A 26,486-nucleotide genomic window follows, 5' to 3' on the forward strand; every position below is an offset into this window, starting at 1 on the left:
ACTGGGCTGGGAACATCATCCCAGCAGGCTCTTGTGTTGCCTGGAAAGCTCTCCTGGGCAGTTTACAGGGTGCTCACCCCTCAAATCTGCTCCTGAAGCACTGGAGGGCCTCTTCCACCCAGCTCACTTAAAGACAGCCCTGTCCCACCATTCTTGCTCTTCTCATTCAGACTTCACAGTCCTTCCTGTATTTATAATAGATTTTGTTTTTCTCTCCAGGAAACAAAAAAAAAAAAAGTTTTCTTTTTTTGTGTGCCCCTCCCCCACTTCCTGCTGATCTGAAGTGAATATTTATCATGTATTTAATGAGTAATCTGAGTCTTGGCATGGAGAGAGTGTGCCAGGACATGGTTTATGGCTGATCTGGTTTTAACTTGCTCCAGGCAGTTTTCCCTGGAGTTTTCTCTAAAATCATAAACCTGGAGAGAGAATTTTTGTAGAATTTGGTCACATGACTCATTCTTCTGTAAACTGAGAGGTTAACTGTGTGACTGCAAAGAGAAGCTTTTTTTTTCTTTTTCTTTTTTGTTTAAGAAAACAAACAGAGCAGCATTGATGTACCCAGAGGAGCCTGTGTGCTACAGAAGACAGAGAAAGTCACTCTCCAAGGTCACCTTGTAGCCTGGGAATCAGGCAGCTGTCAGAGTGGGACAGTCCAGGCCCAAGTCCTGTGAGCTTTTCTCAACTGGTCTCTGTATCCAGCTTTGCCTGGCCATCAGGACTTTCCTCATATTGCAGAATGGCAGAGGACATGAAAAATGGCCACATGTCATGCCCTCAGCTGCTCCTGCATTGCCCTGTTATCAGGGCTCTTCCTGGTGCATTCATGGTGCTGACATAGCCTTGAATGGGAGACCCCATTTGGAGCATGTGACTGATGAACTTATTTCGCCCTTGTCATAGCCAGGAGAGGTGGGCACACCTGCCACCTTCATGTTACAGAGAAAGGAGGTGGGCCACTCTAGATGGCTGGCCTGTGCTCATGCTGACTCTCAGGGAGGCCACTCCTGCCTTTGCCTATGGTTTCTTCTCCCTGCTGTGACTTGAGCCTGAGAGTTGTGCGGTTCCTCAGACCTGAGCTGCCCCTGCCTTAGCTTCCACTTCTGCCCCCACCTACTTCAAGAGCTCTGTCTGGGATGAGCTGCTTTGAAGACAGAATTCTGACAGCATCTCCATGTTTAAGATGAAAGATAGACAAGGGCCCCCATACCATCTCTGGCTGTCCTTTGAAATGATAAAATGAGTTTACTGTATTTAAAAACCACAGCATCTTGCTGGGCCTGAACCAGGAGAACTCACTTTCTGAAGCAGCATTTTAGAAGTGTGCGATGCTCCCAGTGTGGGGAAGGTGTGACCCCATTGAGAACTGGAGCCATCTCAGCAGCTTTGGATTCAGGAATGGACTTGGGGTTCCAATTATAGAGGTGACAACTAGTCCCTGGAGTAAGGACCAGGGCTGTGTAGCCTGGAGAGTTCTATCTGGCAGTGCAGGGGACTGCTGCCACCTCTAAGGTCCCATCAGAGGTGATTCTTGTATCTTCCCTTCTTCCCTTGTTTATAGGTCTGTGCAAGTAGGCGGTCCCACCCTCTGCCCAGGCTGGGAGAATGGTGGGGACTTCTTAATAGCACAGAACTCTATTTTGCAAAGTAGCAACAAATCTTGCCACTGTCTGAGCAACTCCCATGTACCTGCTTGGTATTGGGACACTTTCTTCAGGCCATCTTAGTTGGTCGAGCCCTGCCCAGGGGTGGCCTGTGCTCCGACCTAGGGGTCTAGTCAGGACCACTTGGTGAGAGCCTGTACACAGTGCTACTCACCTCACAGTGATGGCTGCAGCGTGGACAACATGCCTTTTTCTCTGCCCCGCACCTGGTGTCCCTTCAGTTGGCTTGAGCAAGCTCTATTAGCGCCTGTATCTTTTACTCCCTCCACTTAGTCTAAATGCCACACCCTCTTTGCCTCCCTCAGGGAAGCCCTATGGACTGGCAGTCTTGTTACGTCCTGTTGCTAAAGGTGTGCTTAGAGCCTTGCTTTCTCTTTTGAGAACACTGCAATAACAGTAGCCATTGGTGACAGAAGTCATTACATCATCATTGTCATGAAGTAGTCGCCATTGCCTCTTCTCTCAACTGTTCTTGTGGGTTCCCTGGTAATTGTCCCATCGCCCAGCCCATTGTAGGTAGTAATATGCAGAAATATCGGCATGAATGAATAAAGACCATGTTTGCTTGAAGTCTCCCCAAGGCCTTGCTAAAACACCGATGTGTTTACTGGAAATGAAACTCACCTGAGCTCCAGTTCCTTCTTCTCCGAATCTTCTCTGTTCAACCCTACTCCCCGTCAGGCTTGCAGTCCAAGGCAGTCAGTGGCTTTGAGCAACCATGGTCAGTTGGGAAATAAGACACAAATTTGAAACCCAAGTACTGTATAAATAAAATAAATAGAGTGAGTCTGAGAAATGTGGCCTAAGCAGGGAGTATGGTCAGTTTGGGGGAACAGAACCTCTTTTATAATTTGGCTCAACCTATTTTCATGGATGTTTTCAGGAACAGCAAGGGAATAAAAGTGCAGACTCCCTGATCCTGAGTGGGGTCAGGAGGTGAGGTAGAAGACACTTTATCCACTTTGCTTGGATCCAGATTTCGCGTCAAGGCTTTGGAGACAAAGGTCCAAATGCATACAGGAAATAGACGTAGAGTGAGGAGAACTGTGCGCCCAGCCAGCTGCTCACAGCCGTGTGGCACTGAACTTCTCTTTGGGCCCTGTGGCTGCTGGGTTCATTGCTGTCAGAAGGGTGTGCTTAATAGTGGTGTCTCCTCTACAGAATCTTCAGGAGAGTCCACACGGCACAATCCGTAACCCCTCCATGTGACATTTGGGCTAACATTGGATACCAGAAAGCTTTCCATTTTTTTTGTTGGTGTTCCTGTTCCATTTTTTTTTAATTTTCCTTGCTATTTTCTCTCTCTACATCTATTTCTTGAGTGAATCATGTTCCGTTTCTTTTCCCTACTCCCTCTGTTGCCACACCGCAGCCACCATCACTTACTGGACCCCATCAGTAGCCTCCTGCTCAGGGCCTGTTTTCACCACAATCACCACTGCACTTTTTCTGAAATGGAAGTCAGATTGCCAAACCCTTTTTATGTCTCCCCAGGATAAAACAAACAAACAAACAAACAAACCAAGAAAACAACCTCTTAGCCGCCTCTCAGGGCCCTGTGTGAGCTGGCTTTCCATTACTTCTCCACCCATTCAGCAGCCTTTCTGGTCAGGAGCACACTGTTCACATCCCTGGCCTGTGGGCTTTGCAGTGGCCATTTACCCTGACCTAGATACCTCCTGACCCGGCCTTCACCTCCCCCTAGTTTACTCTCAGTGGTGCCTACCCTGACTACTTTTAATTCTGTTCACAACCCACAGCCTGGCCTGGTGCCCAGCATTCCTGGCATCTCCACCTTTGTCTGTCCCTGCACAGAACCCTTTAAGAACAATATATATTTTACTGATTACATCTAACTGTGCTACCTGTCACTTGACTGTGCTATGAGGGTAGGTATGCTCGTGGGAGGCTCTCTATGTGTGATGAGCAGATGACTTCCTGTTTGAGCCCTTGCTTTTTGGGGAAGGTAGAAAGTTACGTGACAATTTGAAGGTATGCTGTCTGCTGGAAAGGAAAAGGATCTGTTGACCTGGCTCCAGTTCCTTGCCTGTCCTCCATAAATAGTCAGGAACAGAATTGGCCCCTGGGCAGGTTCCGGGGCTCTGATAGCTGCTTCTTGCTGCTAGGCTTCACCTTTCCTACAGGACTGAACATACCAGTTGACATAAAAATAATTTTAATTTTGTTTAAATTTAATTTAAACCTTTTGAACTTACAAACTAAATGTGGATACACACATATATACACATATATTTTATGGACACCTAAGAATGTGATCTTCGTGTGAATTGGTATGATGGAGTATGAAGAGAGCTTTCTTTCAACTGGGTGTTTCCAGTTCCTGGGGATATAGCAAGCAGCAAAGTACATTGACCACTGGGGATTTGTTCAGAACTCAGCAAGGTACTAGACACATAGTAAGGAGGTTTTCAGGAAATACCTACAGAGTGGGTGGGGGGTGGCTGATTATTAAAGCCCAGTTGATGCAGCCTGGGTTGATGGCTCAGTTGGTAAAGGACTTGCAACATCAGCATGAGGACCTGAGTCCAGATCCCAGCGCCCCGGTAAAAGATAAGGAGCAGCGTGCACCTGGAATCCCAACACTGAGGGAGTGAAGACAGGGGCTCCTGGCTGGCTCTTTGAGAGACCTTGTCTCAAAAAGTAAGATAGAAAGTACCTGAAGCAAACACTTCATACTGACCTCTTGCCTCCATACATGTAAGTGCACATGCATGTGTGTGTGTGTGTGTGTGTGCGTGCATTCACGCACATTTCATCTGTGCTGCATTCCCAGTGAGGTTTGTTCATCAGGGCCACCTTACAATCAGAATTTCCTGAGCAATAATCGCTATAAGTGCACCCAACAGTATTTGTTGAGCTTTCTTCCTGAGCTGGGTGCTGGAGACAGAGTGGCACACAGTCTGGGGTATATCAGGCACCCCCAGAAGGGGGCCCCAGCCCCGTGGCGTTGGTAGAAGGTGATGACAGTGGTGTCTTAGCAGAGCTGGGAGAACAATGCACAGGGACAACTTAACCCTAGTTGGGGAGGGGAGCTAGTCAGTCCTCCAGAGAGGATGCGATTTTCAAGTCGCCTTGGGGGGTGGGGATAGCAAAGACCCTAATTATACTACTCCAAGAATGCGCCATGCAGGGCCTGTCCTGGTGCCATCTTGGACATGCTCACTCCAAGATGGTGGCCCTTCCACCGTCCTGGAGGTGGGGGACCGCATGTGCACTGCCACCCCAGCCTCTGGCTCTGCGCTCTTATCACAGAGAGACATTTCATTCTTGGAGATCAGGCAGCCAGGGCCCAAGGAGCTGTGTTTCCTCCATTGTGCAAGCATGACAAATCATTAATTTTTGATTGATTTGCTTAGAATTATGGGCGCCCCAGCATTCTTTCCGCCACTGAACAGCTGTATAACAAATGAATATATCACAGTGCACAAAAGATTGGAGATCTAAGAGAAGCAATTACATTGGCCACCCTCCCCCACCCTCACCCCTTCCTGTCCAGGGAAAGGAGCAAATTTTTACCAGAAATTCCTCAAGTGGGTTTACAAAAAAGAAAAAAAAACAAAGAAAACAAAACAAAACAAAAAAATCCTTTTCATAATTGAGTTAAATCTTTATTTCTTTATCTTTTACAGCTGATTTCTAAACACACACCAGTTCTCCATATGCTTGGTTGAGTTCTGTCCATCCAGAAAGAATCTTTAAGAATGAAATCGCAACTTGTGAATTGAAACCAAATTGGGGGAAAAAAAAATAAAGGAAAAGAAAGAGAGAGAGAAAATGCTCATATTCTACCCCCCCCCTTTTTTTTTTCTGTTTTGGTTGCTGCTATGCCTTTAAGATTTTGGAACTGTACCCATGCACTAAATGTGACCTCCATAACTTTTAAATTAAGAATTTATGCTGGCTTGAAATTTATGAAATATTTCAGCATGAAAGAAAGCCTTTTTCCCTCAGGAAAATTGAGCAATAAATCACAGCGCTGTGGATTTACTGCCCTAGAGCCAGCGAGAGATAGGATTTTTTTTTTTTTTTGCTTCATTCTGAAAAAAAAAAAAAAATGTAATCATATAAGACAGCTTAGCTGCTGTCCTCCCACTCTCTAGAATTTTTAATTTCAGCTGTTTCTGCTTGGATTTATTTCCAATATTCCTGCTCGGCTTTTCAATTTCCTCAGTTATTAAATTTTAATTCAGTGCATTAGCATTTAAATTAAAAAAGGGTTTATTTTATCGAAATCGTTGGCCAGCCCCCATCCCCGTAGCACACGAATTGCCTGTTTCTGCCATTTGCACAAAATGTGAAATGCAGCTAATGTCTTACAACTTACATTTGCACAAATTTAGAAATAAAATTTCTGGGTTTGGAATAATATTTTCTTTCCAAGAAAACCCTTAATAAGAGAATGGAAAAGAACAACTTAACATGCATTTGGGAGGGAAACAGGGAGGAAGGAAACCAAAAATAGCCTTGCCCAGGTGCTGGAAAAGCTGGGGGGTAGGGAGTGGAGGAGCTGGTAAAGAGGTGGGGTACCAGGTAGGGGCTGGAGGGCCAACATCTCTACCCACAGCCAGCAGGAAGAGGAGGGTTCCCCATGGGGCCATCACCTCCATATCTCATTGGTGATAGAGGTTGGGTCAACTCAGCTCAGAGTGGAAAAGGTGGCAGGGAAAGGGAGGGATCTAATTTAGCCCTGTGTGCTTGCCCCCATTTTGACCTGTGGAGAGCCTCAGTTTAGAGGAAGCTTGCTTGAGGTTCGCAGTGAGACCCAGCCAGATCCAGGGAGAAGCTACCTCTGTTTAGAGCACGTGTTCTCCTAGCAGAGATGGCATGTGACCACAGCAGTCACATTATTTGAGCTGTTACACCGTGGGCCTTCCCTAAGCCGGATGCTAAACTGTAGTCAGCATCACCTAGGCTATCGGGAGAGTCTTGGGGTTGCGGTGGGCTGGTAGAACTGTTGGGATGTCATCTTGAGCAAGGGGTTCGGGCAGTCCAGGCTGGCTCTGCAGCTTGTTCAGGCAACATTCCATTTTCCGGAGCCTTTGTCTCCTAGACCATGTAAGTGTTGGCTTCTGTTACTGCTTTGGGGACTGCTAATGGTTATTACTACTGAGTCCACACTAAATACTTTTACATATGTGACCATAGTTATCTCTGTCTCCTGCCAGTCACAAATGCTGCGCTTGCCATGTGCTGTTGTGATAGTGACATATTATCCTGGAGTCTCACTACTGTGTCCATTGCCCGTCCATTCTCCATCCTTTCCCAGCACTGGCACATAACCACTATGGGAGGGTATTTCTCAGTCCAGATAGTCCTTCCTTTAGCAGCTCTGGTACCTGGTGCCCCACCCCCAACACACACACTCACCAGTTCTTTGCAAAAGGACTTGTTTCAACAATAGTTTGAATAGTTGGGAACATTTTGTCTTTGTCACTTATTAAAACAAAACAAAAACAATTAAGCAGTGACAGAGAAGCAGGTGAAGATTGTCACCCCAAACAGATCCAGAGCATTTATCCTTCCTTTCTGCTGCACAGTCACTATGTTGGACATAGCCAACCTGGCATAAATTTGTGATAGAAAGGGCTAGAGAGATGGTTCAGCATTTAAGAGTACTTAATGCTCTTTCAGAGGACCAGAGTTTGGTTCCCAGCACCCACATAAGGCAGCTCACAACTACCTGTAACTCCAGCTCCAGGGAATCTGACACCTTCTGGCCTCCGCAGGCACCTGTATACGTGTGCTGAACATAAACTCATGTAGACATACACATAAACAGAAATAATAAAGCTTTTTAAAAATTGTGATGAAAAAGACAACATTAAAAGTGTATCTGGAGCTGGCCATGGTGGCACACCTTTAGTCCCAGCACTTAGGAGGCAGAGGCAGGCAGATCTCTGTGAGTTCACTCTGAAAGGAAGAAATTATTTGGAATTTACAATGTCTTAAAACTCTCAGGGTCAAATGTTTTCTGCTTAGTAGGACCTGAATACAAAAGCAGCCAAGTTTGAGGACTAGGATGAAGGGAAGAGGCTGTAGTTGACCCCATTCCTTTCCCTTCCATGAAATAACAGACTTCTTTCCACCTCTTTCTTCTGAAATCACAGGTTCTTTCCAAACCATCTGTGTGTGACTTTAAGCCATTCATTCCTGTCTTTAAATTGTCTGTATTTGTCTGTATGTGGTGATTGTCCGTCTGTGGTGATTGGGCACTCCATGGTGTCACTTTGCTCTTCCCAACCATTGGCAGAAGACAAAGGTTCTAGGCCTGAGAAAGGGGCTTTTGGAGTGCCCTTGGTCTAGACTCTTAAATGTGGGACTGTGGATGAACAAAGTCTTTGAGTCTCTGAGTGGGGACCAGCAGTGAGCTTGACAGGGGAAGAGAGACATTCATGCGCTACTCTGGCACTCAGGAGGCAAGGGGAGTCTATAGCGACACTAGCAGGGACCAAGCAGATGCTGGATCTAAGACGAGGGAGGAGTGAGGACTGTGGAGGAGCAGGAATGTCATCACTACTTGCCAGTTACCCTGAAGGCCTGAAGGTGACTGGATTACTTGGTGTTTTGGTTTGGTTTGGTTTAGGAGAACCTGAGAACGTGGCCTTTAGGAGATTTCACTCTTTTTATATATTGACGGTTTGTTTGAATCAAATACAGCCTTGTGGGTTCACCAGTTTTTAACCTCTCGTAAGCACACATCAGAAGGTTGCTGCTGTTCTTACTTTAGGTCCTCAGCCCTTCATCCACAGCTCTGCAAATTAGAAAGCTTGGAAACAAAAAGACCTTTGAGCAGTAGAATTTGACCTGAGGGAGGGGTGAGTGTCATTCAGGAATCCACGAAGAGTGGCTGTGTGCATGTTTTATCACGGAGGTAGCAGGGTGTACCATAGAGCCTGCCAGGAATGCGTGTCGTGGGTCCTCTTCGTTCTGGATAATGGGGCATATGCTCTTGAGCCTTGGGCACATTGTTCTCAAATTACTGTGGTTGCTGGTATTTTGAGAGAGCCAGGAAGGGCATTACCTGTAGCCAGTGGTGGAGGAGGATCCTGTGGCCTCCTTTGGTCTCTGTGCCAAAGTCCTCTGAGCCCTGGACTAAGAGTCATGACCCCAGGCTGTTGTCAGTACATCCTCATAAGACTGGAAGCAGATCCCAGGGCCATAGTCTCTTCATTTAAACCAGAATTTCCTGATTTGCGAACATTTCATTTGGTCAGCCATATCTCCCTGTCCCCCTCACCTCCAAATAAAAAGATTAAGAGCTGGCCTTCTCTTGCTTTCCTCTGCTCATAGGGTTGGGGGACAGAATATTTTAACATAATGGGATTTTCCCCCTCCGGTTGGTAGAAATAAATCTGCAGCCACTGTTTTATTGGAAATCCCAGCTGAAAATAAAAACAGAGCAATTCAATCTCAGATTTAACTAGTTACTTACTTCTCACCGCATCCCCAGGGCATGTGGTTGCTGGCTTTGTGTTGGCAGTGGGAGCTTGTGTTGTTGGTGGGTGATCCACTGGATTTAAAGGGCCAAAGCAGATGAGGTGGGCAAGTGTTGTGAGTCCCTTTTGCCGTTGGGGCAGGTTCTCTTGCCTGGAGGGATGGAGCAGCAGTTTGTAGCCAGTCTAACTCTCCGAAGGCCAGTGTTCTGTGGGCAAGCCACCCAGGGGGGTAATGGTACCCAGACTCTGTGTCTTCTGCCTTGGCTGATGATGTATTCTGGGTTTCTTTTGCAGGCTGACGGAGCCAGTGCAGCTGGAAGGAAAAGCACGGTTAGCAGGTACATCCCTCTGCACACCACACCCCTCCCTGCCCCTGGTCTTGGTCCCTGGAAGGATGAGAAGCATCTGGGCATCTCCGAGGATATGAGCTGGTGGGCAGTTTTCCCATGTGCCCTCTGTGGGCATCAGTGAGACTCATTGGAGAACTTAGCCAGTGGCTGCTGGAGTTAGGGTGAGCAACAGCGGGAGCTCAGCAGATATAGTGGCAACTTCAGGATACCAGAAGCATGGTACCCTGCACCCACATACTTGGGCTTACTTTTCTGAACCCATCACTCCAAAGCCAAGCAGTGGGCTGTCCATGTGCTGGACGAGGGCTTCATCCTCACTCATGAAGTCGGTTGGCAGGAGATGGGAGGGGAAGGCCAGAGGAGAACCAGGTTAGTATTGCCAGAGAAGGGAGGAAGATGGAAAGGCATGACCGACCATAAGTCCCAAGCTGTGGTGTTGCCCAGTTGGCACTTGGTAAGGTTAACACAGGTGGTAGGTACTGCTATGTCTTGGGTAAATCTGGAGTGACCCTTTGAGGCCTTGGAGGCAGAAGAACGTAAATGACAGAGAAGAGAGATGCCTCTGTGGCACATACAGTCAAGGGCTACCTGCTGGGCTAGACGATCATATCGTGAGCACCACATAGAAATGTTGATTTTTTTTTTTTCCTTTTTCTTTTTTCTTTTTTTTTGGTGAGAGGAATGAAGAAGGCTCTTTCTGTGGCCAGATTTACCGGGAGAACACTGCAGTAAACAATCTCAACCAGATTTTGTTGTTGTGGGATGTTTTAGCCTTAAATGTGATTATGTGCTTGCTTGGGTGGGAAGAACAGAGCTGACAATGAACCGTGGGACAGTTTCTTTGGGACTCACCTACTTAGTGAGTGTCCTTTGGAACACCTTTGGAAATCCTTGGGAAGTGTGCTCTTGGAGCTAATAGGCAATGTGTTGCTCCACCTTGTTGCAGCAGCCTTTTGTGTGGTGAGCTGGGGATCAGGACATCAGGAGGGAGGTCCCTCCAACCCATGTGAACTTGTAGGGTCAGGTAGATATTTTACACAATGCAAGAGAGGGGTAAGTGGGGTGATGGGGGAGCTGAGTGTCTGCTGGAATGGAGGAAAGTGTTTTGTTACGTTCCTATGATAAAATATTCTGACAGGAACAGCTTAGAGGAGAGGGTGTATTTTAGCTCACAAACCAGGGCAAAGTTGATGTAAGGAAGCTGGTGTAGAGTATCCCGAAACAGTCTGTCATGGCCAGTCAAGAGCAGGGGGAAATGAAACCATGCATGCATGCTCACTCACGTGCTCATTTGTGCTCAGCCTGATTTTTTATAGAACTTGGGAACCCCTGCCTAGAGAATGGTGCTACCCACAGTGGGTAGCACCCAGTTAACGCAGGACAGTGCCCACAGGTGTATGCCTACAGGCTAATCCAATGTAGACAATTCCTCATTTGAGACTCTCAGGTGATTCTAGGCTAAATCAAGTTGACAGTTAAGCACTGAGGTTGACTGAGTTGGTCAGGCCAGGCCTGTGAACATTGGTGGTAAATATTGCTAGTGAAGCTTGTAGCCATCTGTGCCCAGGATACAACTTTTCCTGGAATCTGGTGGTGGACTTTGTGTGTAAGTCCATGGCCTCCAAAGCAGTGGCTCGTTAGCCAGAACAGTAGCTCTTACAAGTGCTCTTGGATCAGAAGTTCAGGACTGAAAGGGGCCTGGAAATTCATATAATCTACCATCTCATTGTACATGTGGAGACAGTGAGGCCATGGCAAGGACCTATCCTGCTCAGGGTCATCAAGAGAATGGGTGGCTGTGCCAGACTTTGAACTTAACAGAGATGGTGCCTTCCTCTCTCCTACAGGTGAGGCTGTTGTCCATACCTGTCTTGCACCTGCTGTGGTAGGCCTCCTGCTGTGTGCTCTGTGCTGTATGCTCAGAGAGGTCAGGCAGTAATGGACCCAGCCAGCTTGTGTGGCTGCTGTATGCCAGGCACCGTTCTAAGTGCTGTGCCCACAGCCTTGCAGGGAAGTGAAGAGTCATCCACACACAGCCTTGCAGGGAAGTGAAGAGTAATCCACACTGTCACTCCAGGAGGGTGTGGTGCTTATGTTCATCATCCAATACATTAACCTTTCCCACTCCAGAGCACATATCTGGGTCATTGTTACCAGAGAACATAGGTGGGTTTTCCCATAGTGCTAGTGGTAGTGGCTATGAATTGACTACAATTTCATGACTGTAGGCGATGGATGAATATAGAGATTGATTCCTGCCTGGGGAAGGGTAGAAGAAGAGATATGTGCGGTACCTTTTACTGACCAGCCTGGCCTCTCCATCACATATATTTAGGGACTGAACCCCTTATGAGGGATGTGTTTGTATTATTCTGAGTTTTCTCTGAGGAAGCTGAGGTAGAGGGATTGATGGGTCTAAGGTGGCTCAGTTGGAAAGATACAGGAGGGCCAGGCTACCTCTGACTTCTCTGATGTCTTTGCCCACTCAGCTGTCCAGCGTTTTTAGGTGGAGGGGCTCAGTTAAGAGTTAGAGGTCTGGGGGGAGGGCGTTGCTATCTAGTGGGTAGCTGGACTGGTTGTATAGACTTGCCATCCTAGCTACTTGGAAGGCTGAGAGACAGAGGATTATGAGTTTAAGGCCTACCTGGGTTGCAGAATGAGCTCAAGACCGGCCTCAATAACTTAGGGACATCCCGTCTGAAAATAGAAAAAGGAAGGCAATAGAGAAAGGCAGAAAGGTAAGGGTTCCCAGTTACGTATTATGATTCCATGATTGGAACTGACAGGATTCTCTAAATCACTGGTTCTCAACCTTCCTAATGCTGCGACCCTTTAATGCAGTTCCTTTTGTTGTGGTGATCCCAACCATATTATTTTTGTTGTTACTTCATAACTGTAATTTTGTTACTATTGTGAACCATAGTGTAAATATCTGATATGCAGATGGTCTCAGGCGACCCATGAAAGGGTCGGTCATTCTACCCCAGAGGGTCGCAGTGCACAGGCTGAGAACTGCTGCTCCAAATGACCACACTGTGGCTGATGTGTAGCTCAGTGTCCCCTGGAATGACTGATGTTGAAGCATCAAGAGAACCTTAGCTAATGCCTCTACAGAGTGTGGTCCTGGCCAGGTAGGGTATGGTGGACCCTGGAACATTAGAGCTTCCTGAGCCAGTTTCAGATGGAAAAATGAAGGTTTCAGGATCCTTCCCCAAAAGCCAAGACTGAGGCTGGTGAGCCATGGGCACAAATGACCTTGAAGGATGGACAGTCACCCCTTACACTCATGCTCCCAGTCTTCATGGTGCCCTATTCCTTTACCAAGTGTCCTTTCATCCCTGTACTCTCTTTTTGGCCTAGAACACACAATTTTGTTATTTTTCCTGAGGGCCTCTGGTTAACCCCAAAACCAATAACATGGGCTGCTAAAGAATTTGAGTTGGAATTAGAGTTGAGGGGGACAGGAGAGACAGCGTTTCTGGTTTAAGGAACAGGCAAGTGTAGCTGGCAGTTCTTCCTTTTATAAACCGGTGATCCAGCACTTGGTGATTGCTGATCTGATGCGCAGGTTGCTACACATGTACCACCACAGGAGCCAAGTTGTTCCAAGAGGCAGAGGGCCTTGACTGTAAAGTTCTGGAGCAAATGCAGGTACCATAAGTAAGTATACACAGACAGCTCCAGGTGCACTGTCTTGAAGAACTGTGCCCATTTGTGTATGGAAGGTTTCCAGGGTGGAAAGGTCCTAGTGATCTGCTCAAACCTTCCAGACAGCCAGAAATAGAAGAGGGTCAGCCTCTCACTTGCATGTGGTAGATGCACAGGATCCTGAAGATGGAAAAGCCAGGTCTCATCATTCATTCATTCATTCATTCATTCCATAAGATAGTACTAATGATACAGTATGGGCACAAGAGACAGCAGGCCCTGTCCTTGAGGAATTGTGGTTCTAGTGGGAGAAATATGTAAAATACCTGCTTGTGGGATCTAGTGAGTACTGTCGCAGAAAGAGGAGTGAGGGAAGCTAGGAGGCCATGAGAGGCTGTTGCCTCTTTAGTGTGGGTGCTTAGTGGGTGATATCATGAAAGACATCATTAGGGAGATGACCCTTGAGCAAAGACCTGAAAGAGACAGGCCCTTGAGGGAAATGCATTCTAGCCAGAGAGAAGTGCAGGTGCCAGGCCCTTGGGCTGGGGCATGTCCTTGAGTTGGTGCAACATCAAAGAGGGCAGTGTAGCTGCCTAGGCCCTCAGAGGCCATTGTTAAGACTTTGGCCATCACTGTGCTCAACATCAGGAACGTTGAGCCGAGATGCTCACACTGTTTGAAAAGGATCATTCTGCCTTCAAGAGGAGAAGAGTAGGTGGCAAGATGTTAGCTCCTGCTATATAAAGGATTACATACCTGAGTGTAGGCATCCACAGTGGGTCCCGGAAGTAAGCCTTGCAGACACCAAAGGACAATTATAAGAAAGAATTATAAATTTATAGTACATGTAAAATAAAATGTACAGCAATGACGTAGATGACAGGAGGAAGAAGAAAGAAGCATCCTGTTATATATTGCTTGAATATAGTTTGTGATTAGAGACCTCTAGTATAAATCATAGAGAAATTCTATTACTAATTTTCTTATTGCTGTGATCAAATACCTGACAAGAAGCAGCTTAAGGAAGAAAAGGTTATTTTGACTCATGGTTTGATGGTATAGTCTATCAAAATAAGAAAAGGCAGTGGTGGCAAAAATGGTTTAGGGTTTAGACGGATGGGCCTGAGAAGGCAGACATAGAGGTAAAGACCGGCTGGACTTGAATTTTGAGCTCTGCAGACACTGCCTGAGAGAAGTCCACATCTGAAGATGCACAGCCTCCTCCCTGGTCCTGGGACAGCCCCAGACTGGGCAGTCCTGTTTGTTTGCTAGCTACTGACTTTGGTACTCCCCACTGCTTTGTTGGTTGGTTGGTTGGTGGCTTAGTTAGTTGTCCATCTTCTGTGATCTCCCGCTAGCTATGTGAGGGCCAAGTAGCTTCACATAGAGTCTGCCTGGGTTCAGACCCTGGTGTTGCCACTGCCTGCTCGTTACCCAAACTCTGCGTTTTGGTACATTTTGGTTTCCTCATCTGGACAGTGGAGGTTGAATCGGTTCTACGTCTCGGTGTGCTGATAATGCACAGGCCTGTACACAACACCCAGACAAAGCAGGTGATCAGCAAACACCTACTTGTAGAGAGATTTATCACCGTGCTGGCTGGGGCAGGGGAAAGGGTGAGGGTGGAGCTTGGTTGTTGAGGGCCCCTTGATGTCTGGTCACAGTGCGTTGAAATCACACATACCTTCTGTGCTCCTCAAAGTACCTTCTAAGATGGTACCTAGTGTCGTCCTTCAGAGCCAGTTGGAGATGTCCAAGGTCACCCAGGGAGTTAAGTGGCTTTGGGCTTAGCTGCGTCTTAGCCTGAAAGCTAAGACCATTTACTAGTAGACTGTGTAATTGTGACCACATGTGTGAACTTACATATCCATTCCTTAGAGAATAGTTCCTGTTAGCATTCTGGTTTCCAGCAGTAAAATAAAGGTTGTTCCAGACAGACCCATTTCATCAGCACCGACTTTTCACGGTAACTTTCACCTAGCACTAGTGAAAGGCGATGGAGTAGATGGAAGGGCTGGTCTCAGTCAGGACTCTTCTTCCTCTGGCTCCACGCCTATGACAGAGCTTAGTGACAGAGCTTTGATTTGATGCCCAGAAATGGCTCTTCTTCCTCTGCCAGACTCTAGGCCAAGTGTGGGTCCTGTACCCTCTCACACAATAGGTCAGCTCTAAAGTTTATGCCCTTCCCTCAAGGTTGATTTTTCTAGTGGGCAGAGTTAACTCTTTGCTTGTCTGTTACTGTTAAACCTAACCTATAAGTAGAGCAGATTCTGGAAAGTTCTGGCTGCTTGCTGGAGACAGCCAGAGAACTGCACAACCTCACTCACATTTATCAGGATCCACAGGTCACTTTCACCAAAGGGCATTTGATTTTGGTGTGGCCCTGCACAGTCAACTAAGCAGAGTGTCCTGGGAATTTTGCTTAGCTCTCTGTCCTGTATCCTGCTCTATGAGCAGAGCAGGGTTCTTCCTGGGAACCTGACTTTGCTGGAGAAGCACCCTCACTCAACTGAAACCAAAGCATGGTAAAGAAGGTTCCCCTACTCCACAGTGAGCTTGTTTCCTCCTGTCTGTTTCTCATGCGATGTGTCCCCAGTCTCTGCCTCATTTTTGCTGCTAGCTGGAGAGCAGCCATGCCCACCACTCCTTTTGTTTTCATTGAGGCCGAAAATTCCTCTGGTCCCTTCATGTAGAAAGCATTCCACCAATGGGCTGAGAGGCTGGCCGTCCTTCTCATAGTCTGAGCAAAAGTCACATTTTGTCTCCTCTGTAGGGGCTAGAGAAAATAACTACTTGTTAGGTCCCTGATAAACACAGATTGTCTGTGTGGGAAAAGTCCAGGACTCCCACCCATCCCAAGGATACTGAATCCTATGATGCTCAGATCCTGTCTGTAAATTTGTTTTATTTGCCTGTAACCTCTGCACATCTTTCCATATGCTTTGAATTGCCTCTTGGTCTTTCATAACTAGTACAGTATAAATGTCCTGTGATTGGCAGAACTACACAGCTTAGGGAGTAATGACAGGGACAAGTGCTATCCATGCCCAACACACACACACACACACACACACACACACACACACACACACACACAATTTAGCACTTGGAATATGGACATGGAGCCTTAGGAAAGAGAGAGGTATGCGGTAGTATACAGGGTGCCTCACACACATCTGTCCTTTGATCTTCTGGACTGTTTTAGGGGTCAGCATTGCCGTTCCTGATGTCACATGAAGAGAAGGTCAGTGGGCAGGCTAGAGAATCCAGTGATGGCCAGCTGTGCATCTGGTTTCTCATCTTCAGGGCCCTCATGAGCCAACAGTAGGGCAGAGTGCTGTGGGTCTGAAGGCTCCATACTTGAGCAGTCTCTTGTGGCTCTGAGGGTTGCATGCTTGAGCTAAGTGCCCTGTGGAGGGTGCTGCACTGAGAGATGGCTAGATACAACAGATCTTAAGATCTGGCCAGGGAATGAGGAGGAAACACGGCAGAGGGACAGACTACCGAGCATCTACTAGCATGGCACCGGAAGGTAGAGGAGCTGCTGTGAGGGGCGTCTCCCCCTGGCAGCCCTGGGAAGACATGGGTGTCAACAAGAGGAGAGTTGTTCAGTCACGGCCTCATCAGGAAGTAAGGTCAATGTGTGGAAAGAGAAGGCCGATTCTGGTTCTGAGCCCTGTCTGAAGAGTGCCCTCTGAGGTCTGTGTGAGTCCCTGTGTTCATGTCCTGAGGCAGGTCTGTGCAGGACCTTGGGCACAGACCCCTCCCTGGCTTCTACTCCCCATTTGCCTATTCAAAGGTTGCTGTGTGGGCACAGTGGCTGGGGCTGCAGTTCCATTAGATGTAAGCGCAGAGGACAGGGCACAGCTCAGAGTTACGGGGCTGCCAGGCCCAGTGGTGAGAGAAGGCTACATGTTTAGTGAAAATGCTCCTAATGCTAATCCCTTGTAATGGCCAGGTCTGGGTCAGGTTCCCATGTGTCCATTACCAGTGAAGTAAGCTCCCACCAGCTTTAAGCAGAACACCCCACAAGCTGAATCTTGGCACTCGTGACTTGATGGGGTTGCCTGAGACTCTTGCTTTTCCCTGCTTTAAACTTTCAATTAACCAGGGAATTTTCTCTCAATATTTAAATCTTAATGCTGTCTCTCTGAGCGGCAATATTACTCAGTGTTGTGGCTGACTGACACCGTGCATTGAAGAAAATTAAGTGCCTGAGAATTATTTCAAAGTAATGATGTATTTATGCATTGTAGGTTATTTTGAGTTTCTAGAATGTTAATAGTTGTTTAATAGGTTAATAGTTTTAATGTATTAATTTAATCTTTTCTTCTTAACTATTAAAACATATCAGCGATACATGACAGGAATGGAAGCATAGACAGTTTGGAGAGTTACTGAGGGGCAGCCAGTGGAGCAAGGATTGGGAACGGACAGAAAAGCAAGCACAGGCCCCAGGCTGGTCCCAGTTCCAGCCTGACGGCTCGCTCAGACTCCCTTGGTGCCCTTCCCGTCTCTCAGCCAGAAGTCAGTCTCTTGGCTCTCTGTCTAAAGGGAACATTGCAGCGCGAGGCCACTTGAGCCCATCAGGGGTTGTGAGGTTGGCAGTGGGCACGAGCCCAGGTGGTTTTCTCTGTGGATGGGAGCACCCTCCGCTCGTCCCTGTATCAGCCCTGCGTAGCTCTGGTGTCTAGTGGGTTCTCCACCACCCTTAGGAAGGCAGCAGAAGATGGGGTCTGGTCCGTTTCTCAGAGTTCCTAGCCAATAGTTTGACATTTCTTTATTCAGTCAACAGGTGTTTTACCGTTTCCTCTTCTTTTGGCAAGTGAAAACTAAACCTGTTAAAATAATTTAAAAGCCTTAGCTTTGGAGTCAGGCAGACCCACGCAGCGTCTTCTTTTTGTCATTAGGTGGCTCTGGGACCCTGCAAAAGCCATGTTATTATTCCTGTCCCTGCATTCTTACCTGCAATGTAGAAAGTGCCTTGTTAGGTGCCGTATTGGACAGCCACATCAGTGAGATCTGCTCCCCACTCCCATGTGGGCCAGTCTCCTCATCACGGCATCATCACCAGCTTCACCTCTGTCACATGTACTGATGTGTTGAAGTCTAGTCATTTTCTGTTTGTTTCATTCTCTCAGCAGACTTGGCTGCTCCCCAGGGCTCAGGCACAGAAAACAAGTGCAGTGAGCGGAGCTGTGGCCTCTGGATGTCTTTCAGAGTTGTGTGGATAAGTGCAGACGGGGGCTTGAAACAGGGCACATTAGAGTGGGGTAAGCCTGTAGGCTTTTGCCCTATTAGAGGGGCCCTAATCAGCACTCAGCAGGGTTTGCCATGGCAACCCCACAGTCTGAAGAGAGAGTGTCAGTCTATTACAGGTATCCAAGTGTTACATTTTAGACCCCAGGGAGAATGATGCTTCATCTGGAAGAATAAAGATAAGCCGATAGTAAAGGAACAAGGTTCATTCATTCACAAAATTGGCCTTCTTGGGCCAGTCTCCAGCCCACAACACATAGAGAGCAGCATGCAAGAGACATCCCTCAATGCTGTTCTAAAGAGTCCAGAACAAAGTTCCATCAGTAGTGACAGGGATGGCTGTCCACAGAGAGGGCTTGGCCTTGTTGAAGGCTATGGGTGCTAGCTGCCATTGACCTCCTCAGTGAGCAGGCTCTTGGCTGGCCTCTGCTGTGTGCCACTGCTGTGCTGGGGACAGAGGATCAGTGAGACCCACTCCTGGCTTCTTGTAGCTCACATTCTAGTTGGAGAAGCAGATGATGACATAGACAAAGAGATTATAGGAGATGTTTGTTGTGAAAATACTAAGGAGTGGTAAACGAGTTTTGAGTCCAGAAGTTACACAACCTGGAAGGAAGTGGCAGCCTCCCTCTGCCTGGCTGTCAGATGCACATCTCAGAACAGTGAAGGAGGAGAAACAGCCATGAGGAGTTACAGCCAGACAGGAGGAGGGCTGGCTCAGGTTGTAAGGGGAGTTACAGGACACACTTTGCAGGTGGACTTGATGAGTTTGTTGGGCATGTTGGTTGGGATTAGGGCAACGGGAGATAAGTATGAGTCTGGAGTCCAGGCAAGGGCAGTTAGAGGGTGGCATCTGTCCACTAGTCAGAGCGGGGAGAACTGCAGCTACAGTCTCACACCAGGTGTCTTGGGAAGAGCACTGGCTTGCAAGGCAGGACTGTCCTGAACAATTGCTCAGCTTCTGATCTGTCACATTTGAGGCAGCTAGTAGAGACACAGAGTCGGAGCCAAGTAGACACATACATCAAATGGTGGAGGCAATCCAAGCCAGAGGGATCGTCCTGAGCTTTATCGTCGTACAGTGAATATGTAAAAGTGTGAAAGCCAGAGGTAGACATGGTCATGTATACCTGGCACCCGCTTGCAGGTGGAGAGACCGAGACAGGTTCGGGAGTTCAAGGCCAGCCTTGGAAAGTCCAGAGCTCACTAAAGGGGTACATGTGGATAAGCATGAAGGGGCCCCACAGCTCTCCTTGAGGCATGCCGGCATACAGAGGCACGGAGAGATGAGGGTCCACAAAGTACATAGGAATGGCCAGTAGGTAGGAGGCCCTCAAGAGTTCAGTGCAGAGTGGGAGGAATGGTTGGGTAGAGGAGAGTACACACCCCATCAGTGGCTGAAGATAGGATGCACATTGGGTGGAGACTGGGAGAGGACGGTTGCATTTAACGACATAGAGGTCACAGGACTTCAGAAAAGCAGCTCTGGGCATTCTGTGGAGACCAGTGGTCCTATAGACTGAAGAAGTATCGCCAGGGGCAGGGTCTGTGATAACCCACTGGCAAGAAGCATTGATCCGACTCAAGTCATCAGTGGGAGAGCAGCTTGGTGGGGAATGGCAGAGCTGATCTGAGGTCAGCCTCTGCAGCAGGGTCACAGTCCCCCAAAGGCATGCAGGGTGTGGTTCAGTCCATTTCACATCTCTGCATCTGTACATTCTGGAGAATAAACACAGCTGAAGTCATAGTAAAAGTTTTATTCTGGACGGAGCACTGTTTACATGCTGCAAGAGAAGCCTTTACCCCCTCTTCATTCATGCTGTTTTAAACATATGAGCATCAGGGTAAGTGACACCTTTGGAAGAAGTAGGGTGAGACTGGGCGTGCAGGTGAACATGCTGCTTCCTGTCTTAGAGTGAGACACACCTGTGCATACAGAGTTCACCACTGTGTGGGCTTTAGCCATCTCAGGTAGAGAAACTGAGTCCCAGAAGGCTGACATGGTATCGCTGTGCTGATGGTCCCAGCCACTCAGGAGGTTGAGGCTCAAGGACCAGTTGAGCTCAGGAGTTGAGACTGGCTTTGGCAGCATAGTGAGACCCCATCTCAGAAGGCAAAAGGGTTTGTAAGTCAGTCCCAGGGAGTTAGCAGCAGAAGCAGGGGTCAATCCAGGGAGTTGATGTTGCCATTTAGTGGTGCTGGGTAGAATTTTATTTGTTAGTGGTTTTTGGTGAAATGATAGAGAAGTTCTGCCTCAGAACAACATTGTCTCAGGCACCTAGGATCACTGGGACTTGTCCTCCAACACGCTCAGAAATTGCATGCCTTTGGCCTTGGATCCACTAGATAGCAGTGTCTTAGGCTGTTTGTGATAACTGAACAATAGGAGCCAGAATTGCTTTTACACTAAGTTGTTCATCAGTAGGATTTTATGACTGTGGGCATGTCCTTTACTTACCTGTGTGCACTGAATTGCTGCTGTGTGCCAGGCCTTGTGCTGGAGCCTGGCTGTCTTCTGGGCTTTGGGCTCCCCATCTGGCAGCAGGACTTGGAAACTCAGGTGGAGTGGGGGCTAAGACTCAGAGGAGGAGGAGTGTTTCTGGGGTCTCTGGCAGAATGTTTTGGTGCAGGATCATGGCCACATGCCTAGAACAGTGAGCCAGGAAGAAGATGAGTGAGAGCTGGGTTAGAGGGAGGGTGGTGGTCACAGACTCTGCTCTTGGAGCCGTTGCCTCCGAATCACCTCTACAGTGTGTTTGTTTCTTGTGGCCTGTCCAGCAAGGTACAGTAGTTTCCCTCACAGCCCCTCCCTTGCTCATTCTCTGGTTTCATAGCCATGCCCCAAAATAAGAAACAAATTCCAGAAATACATAGCTTGTAGGTTTTTCAGCGAGTTACATTCTCCATTGTGCTGTGAAATCCCATGCAGTCTTGGTACGCCCAGGATGCCAGTCCGTGTATCCACACTGCGTGCCACCCACCCCTTCTCACTAGTGGCTACCTTGGTTTCCATCTCAGCTGTCTCAGCTTGTGTTTGAGTAACCCCAGTGTCACTTAATGTTTCCAAGGCACAGAAGTCATATGCAAAGGGGACTTGAATACAGGCACAGTGGAAGGACAGGGTGCCTTTGGTGCAGGGTGGTAGAGCTGTGGGGCACAAAGAAAAAAATGCCAACACAGCCCAAGATTCAAGCATACACAGAGAATCTTGAATACAAGTCTCACAGGTAGGGAGGGATTGTTGTACCTCAGATTGTGTGGCTTATAACAGAAGAAGTTTATTCCTTCAAAATCTTGAGCTAGCATTTAGAACTCAGTGGGCCAGAAGGTTAATACTTACTCTACTCTAGGAATGCTTCCCCCTGCTACTGGCAGCTGTCATTGGTCCTTGATTTATGGCCGCATCTACCCAGATGCCAAATAAGCTTTCTTCATTTCTCTGGGACCTCTTTGCCTCAGATATCTGAGCTCTCAGCAACACTTGCTAATGTGTATAGGATGAGTTCACTTCCAACATCCTTACATCTGTGAACATTTTTTCCCAAGTAAGCTCACATCCAGGGCAGGGGAGATGGCTTAACGGATAAAGCACTTGCCATGCAGCATGAGGACCAGGGTTCTTACACAAAAGCCAGGTAGGAGTGGGGGCATGCCTGTAAACCCAACACACGCTGGAGGGGTGGGGAAAGGGACTCCTCAGAGCAAGCTGGCTAGCCAGACCACTGACGGCTCCATGAGCTCTGGCTTCAGGGAGAGACCCTACATCAATAAAGTGGTAGTGATCAAGGAAGATCCAGTGGCAGCATCTTGGCTTGTAACTGCCCCCCCAACACACACACACGTATGTGTGAACATGCATCCATACATACACATTGAAGAAAAAAACATGTTCATAGCTTTTGTGGTTAGGATGCAGATATATACACCTTTTGGGAACCTCCAGTTGTCCCACGACAAGGAAGAAGCACAAATATCTATATATCAGGCAATAAAGCAAAGCTGTTTCTATTCCTGGAAATGGAAGAAATGGAGTCCTAGGCCCTGGCCTACTCAGGACCATCCTTGCCATCCCAGCCTCCTGCTGCCTGGGAGCCTTTGCAGAAGACCTCCTAAGCCTTCGAGGAACATGCTTGAGGAACCATTAACCAAGAGATGGCAAGGAAGTTTTGACACCTGCTTGGGCGAGGGACCCGTTTGGTCTGGCCTCTCTCCAGCAGTCCACACACGCAGTAACCAGAGACCAGGGTAGCAGGTACTTACTGAGAAATACCCTTTTAGTGCCCGTCTTTGGATTTTATGTTGAAGTGTGATTCGGTTTAAATATAAAATTCACAGCATATCTTGAGCAACTATTTTGTAGTTATCTATATATAAATCTATTTTACAGTGACACAAATAGAATAGATTATGGAGTGTCAGCATGTAGATAGATTCCGAGTGCTTTTCCACTAATATACCTAATGATTCGTGCTGAGAATATTCAAGGGCTCCACTGTACATTTAAATGGATATAATTAAAATAATGAGCTCTATTTTAAAAAATGATATATGAAAAAAAATTTTAAGAAGTTGGAAGGAGCTGCACCACTAATTCAAAGTGATCTAAGTACTTGTGTGATGCCGTTGTTATTAGGACACCTAATTAAATGCGGAGCAGCTGAGGAAGAGAGGGGTCTGGGCTTGTAAATCTCAGTGCAGGAGTCAGAGAAGAGATGGAAGCTGCCTGTGTCCTTGGCACCATGACCATTTACAGAAGGGGAGCTGGTGGCTCTATGCCGTGCCGTCGTGCACACCTGTGGTGAGAAAGTGGTCCTCGTGGTCCCCATCTTCTGGAGGCCGAGTCAGGGGTCAGGCTACTCACACAGCTGCAGCTGGATTTGCAGAGCGAGCTCTTACTTGTTTAGAATGTGGCAGAAGTGGGGGGGGGAGCATGAGGAGGTACCTCCTGCAGGTATGAGTCTACCTGCCCCTGGGAGGAAGTCTATCGCTCTTTCTCACTTCAGAACCCTGGTGACTTGGCTGGAGGTCCCAGGACTCAGGAGATGTGGCCTCAAGTCCTGAGCTGTCTCCATGCTCTGAGTCTCCCTATGGTATATTTCCACCAAGGCTTATTGCAGATGGGTATGGCTACCTTAAGCATGGATCCATCTACTGTCCCAGTGGACCCTTGTCATTCACAGCTGACAAAAATCCTGTGCCCATTCACCAGGAGGCAAGTCTTCTCTTGATCATTAAGCAAGTATGGCATTTATGGAGCATCTCCTGTATGCTAGAGATACGGGGTACACAGGCTGCTCTTGGGGAGTGGATGATTTGGGGAGGCATTAATGGACAAGACATTTTCAGATAGTAGCCAGGGCTGTGAGGAAAATAGAACAAGGTGATGACTGAGAGGCTGGCCAATGAAGTCAGAAAGGGGAAAAGTGTGCCAAAGAGGATGCATAGGCATGCTAGATAGATGGGGGAGTCACTTGTGGGAGGAACACATGACTTCTGCAGAGGGAATATGGCTCCATTATGCTGGGAAGGCTTCAAGGCGGCCAGAGTGACATCATGAACCACTGTCTTAATCATAATGATAACTACTTGGAATTTGTGAGGATATCTGCTTCAGGTCAGCCCCCCCAGATTCCTTATAGATGTTCCCACCCCTCCTATCCCCAGCAAGGACCCTCACAACACACACATGGAAACGAAGGCTCAGGGAGGGTTTTTCGACCAACATTGCAGGGTATATGGGCAAGCAGGTTAGGGTTACAGTGTCTGTCTGACCCACGGTGCCTCTTTCCCCCATGGGATGGCCTGGAACCAAGAAGGACCTTGTGATCAAGAAGGGGCATGGAGTCTGCTCAGGGCGGGCAGTGGGGCTGAAGTTGAGAACATGATGAAGCAAGCTGGGGAGGAGAGAGTGATGTTCCTTCCTACCCTGTTTCTGAGCTTTCAAACCTGAGCGAGCGGGATTCAGCCAGGCCTTTCATAGCTCCCTTCATATCTGAAAATGTGATTCATGGCCATTTTTATCAATCAGTGTGTTCATTTCTGGCTCCTGGGTAGCTCTGGTTCTTTCTTCTTTCTCCCAGCAGTGGTGGAGCTAGGGCTTGGAGACCCACGGGTTGAAGGCATTGTGTAGGCTGTGTGCATCTGTGCTATGTAACAGTCTTCCCTCGAATCTTCTGTCCTCTCTCTATCAGTCTGTCTTCTGTTGATGTGAGAAAATGCTCAAGGCTGAGTAGTTTATAAAGAAAAGAGGTTTACTCAGTTTGCACTTGTGGAAGTTTAGGAGCCAGCATGAGCTCAGCTCTGGTGAAGTCTCCTGGCAGATGGCTTCATAATGATGTAATAACAAGTCATTATTAATGGGCCAAGTGTGTGTTCACTAATTAAATCTCATGCGACAGCCCTGTCAGATGTGCTTTGCAGATGAGGAGACCCCGACTGCCAGGTGAGGTGCTGGGTCTAAGCTTCACATTTCAGAAGAGCAGCCGTCCCTGTGTTGTTTTCCTTGGATGGAGGTAGCAGGCTGCCTGGGTGGTTAATGGAACACCAGGCATAGTGTTTAACCAAGCTGGAGAGTTGAGGCCGACTCAGAGGTCAGGTGGCTCGGAGGAGGGCCCACTACCAAGCTTGCAGACAACCACGGTGGCCTCCATTGGAGAGAATGACTTTTGTACATTTATTTATTTATCTTGGAGCCAGGGCATGTTATAAAGTGTGCAGAGGTCAGAGAGCAACCTGTGGGAGTCAATTCTCTCTTTCCACTTTGTGGTGACAGGCATGAAACTCAGGTCATCAGGCTTGGTGACAAATGCCTTTACTGGCTGGTCCAAGAATGTCTCTTATAAGTCACTAATCTCATCATGAATTCTCCTCCATAGTGATCTCATTTAACCCTAATCACCTCCTGATCATTCCAGCCCCAGAAGCAGCCACGTTTGCAGTTTGGATATGAACATGTGGATTTGGAAGTGGGTGGGAACACTTAGGTTCAGAGTACCTCCCCAGTAGCCTTTCTCAGTGCCTCCCTTGCAAGCATGCCCTCCAGGATTCTCTCTTTGCTCAGCATCAGCCCCTTCCCCCTCTGGGAGCCGCTGAAGCTGGGGGGTCAGCTCATACAGTCAAACAATTGCTCCTCAACTATTGGAGCTGTCAAGACCCAGAGAACATGGCATATACAGGTCTACACAGGGGGACCGGGTGGATCCAGGACCAAGTCCCAGGCCCTGCCTCCCTCTCCATGCCTTCACAGGGCTCCACTTTGCTTGTCATGTGGCCAGACCTGAACATGCCTTGAGTCTAGGCTTCTCAAAGGGCCAGGCATAGACAAGCAATATCTGTGGACCTGGAATGAGATTTGATTTTTATCCTTTGTGTCTGCCTTGTCTTCCTCACCTTCCAAACAGAAGTCATGAGGATAGTTCACCTACTGAAAGGATGTGGGAGCCGTGCGGAATCATGCTGAAGGAGTGACATGGGTGTGGGTGCCGGAGCCCTGGCTGTATGTGTTCTCCTGTGCCTGCTTTGATGACCTGGGCAAGTCATGGCTCTGTTCCCAAGTACAGAATACTCTCAGCTTCCTGCCCAGTTCCACCCAACCTCAGTTCCTTGAGGATGTTGTTGACCATTTGGAGAGCAGTCCTGTGCTAAACCATTGGCTCTAGGACACCCTCACCACAAGAGCCTCTTGGGACTGAGATCTCCCATCTAACGTGGGAGTAGAGAAGAATTTGGATGTGAATGTGGCCCTGGTGCCAAGGAACAGGAGCAGCGTGAGATCCTTGGCACGCTCCGATCACGCTGCTCAGAGTGCTGTTAGCAGACTACAGTTTGGCCCAAGGTTTGTTAGAACTGCAGAGTCTCCTGCTGGTCCTGGTGGCCTCAACTAGACCCAGCATCCTTCGAGGTCTCCAGCTTAAAGTTGGACAGGAATTCATTCCCGGTAGCCAGAGGTGTCCTTTGAGGTCACTTGTAACTCCAGTTGTGAAAAGTACAAACAGATGGTAGGTCAGCTGGCTATTATTTAGACCTTCACTTACCCAGATGTAAAATGGGGCTGTGTGAAAGACCAGGGAACACCCCTTTTAGTTAATACACAGACTTGCTGTAAGTGT

General features: G+C 47.8%; 1 protein-coding gene across 8 annotated transcripts in view; it reads left to right on the forward strand.

The window, feature by feature from the left end:
- The window catches only part of Znf618 (zinc finger protein 618), a 158,347-nt gene that overhangs the window by 75,572 nt on the left and 56,289 nt on the right, over positions 1–26,486 (forward strand). For all 8 annotated transcript variants that reach the window (XM_060381174.1, XM_060381175.1, XM_060381178.1 and 5 more), the window contains exon 2: positions 9,416–9,459. In XM_060381174.1, the coding sequence (XP_060237157.1) occupies positions 9,416–9,459 (44 nt within the window). The remainder of the gene's footprint in view (positions 1–9,415; positions 9,460–26,486) is intronic.

This window comes from Meriones unguiculatus, chromosome 3 (genome assembly GCF_030254825.1).
Source record: "Meriones unguiculatus strain TT.TT164.6M chromosome 3, Bangor_MerUng_6.1, whole genome shotgun sequence".
NCBI lineage: Eukaryota > Metazoa > Chordata > Mammalia > Rodentia > Muridae > Meriones > Meriones unguiculatus.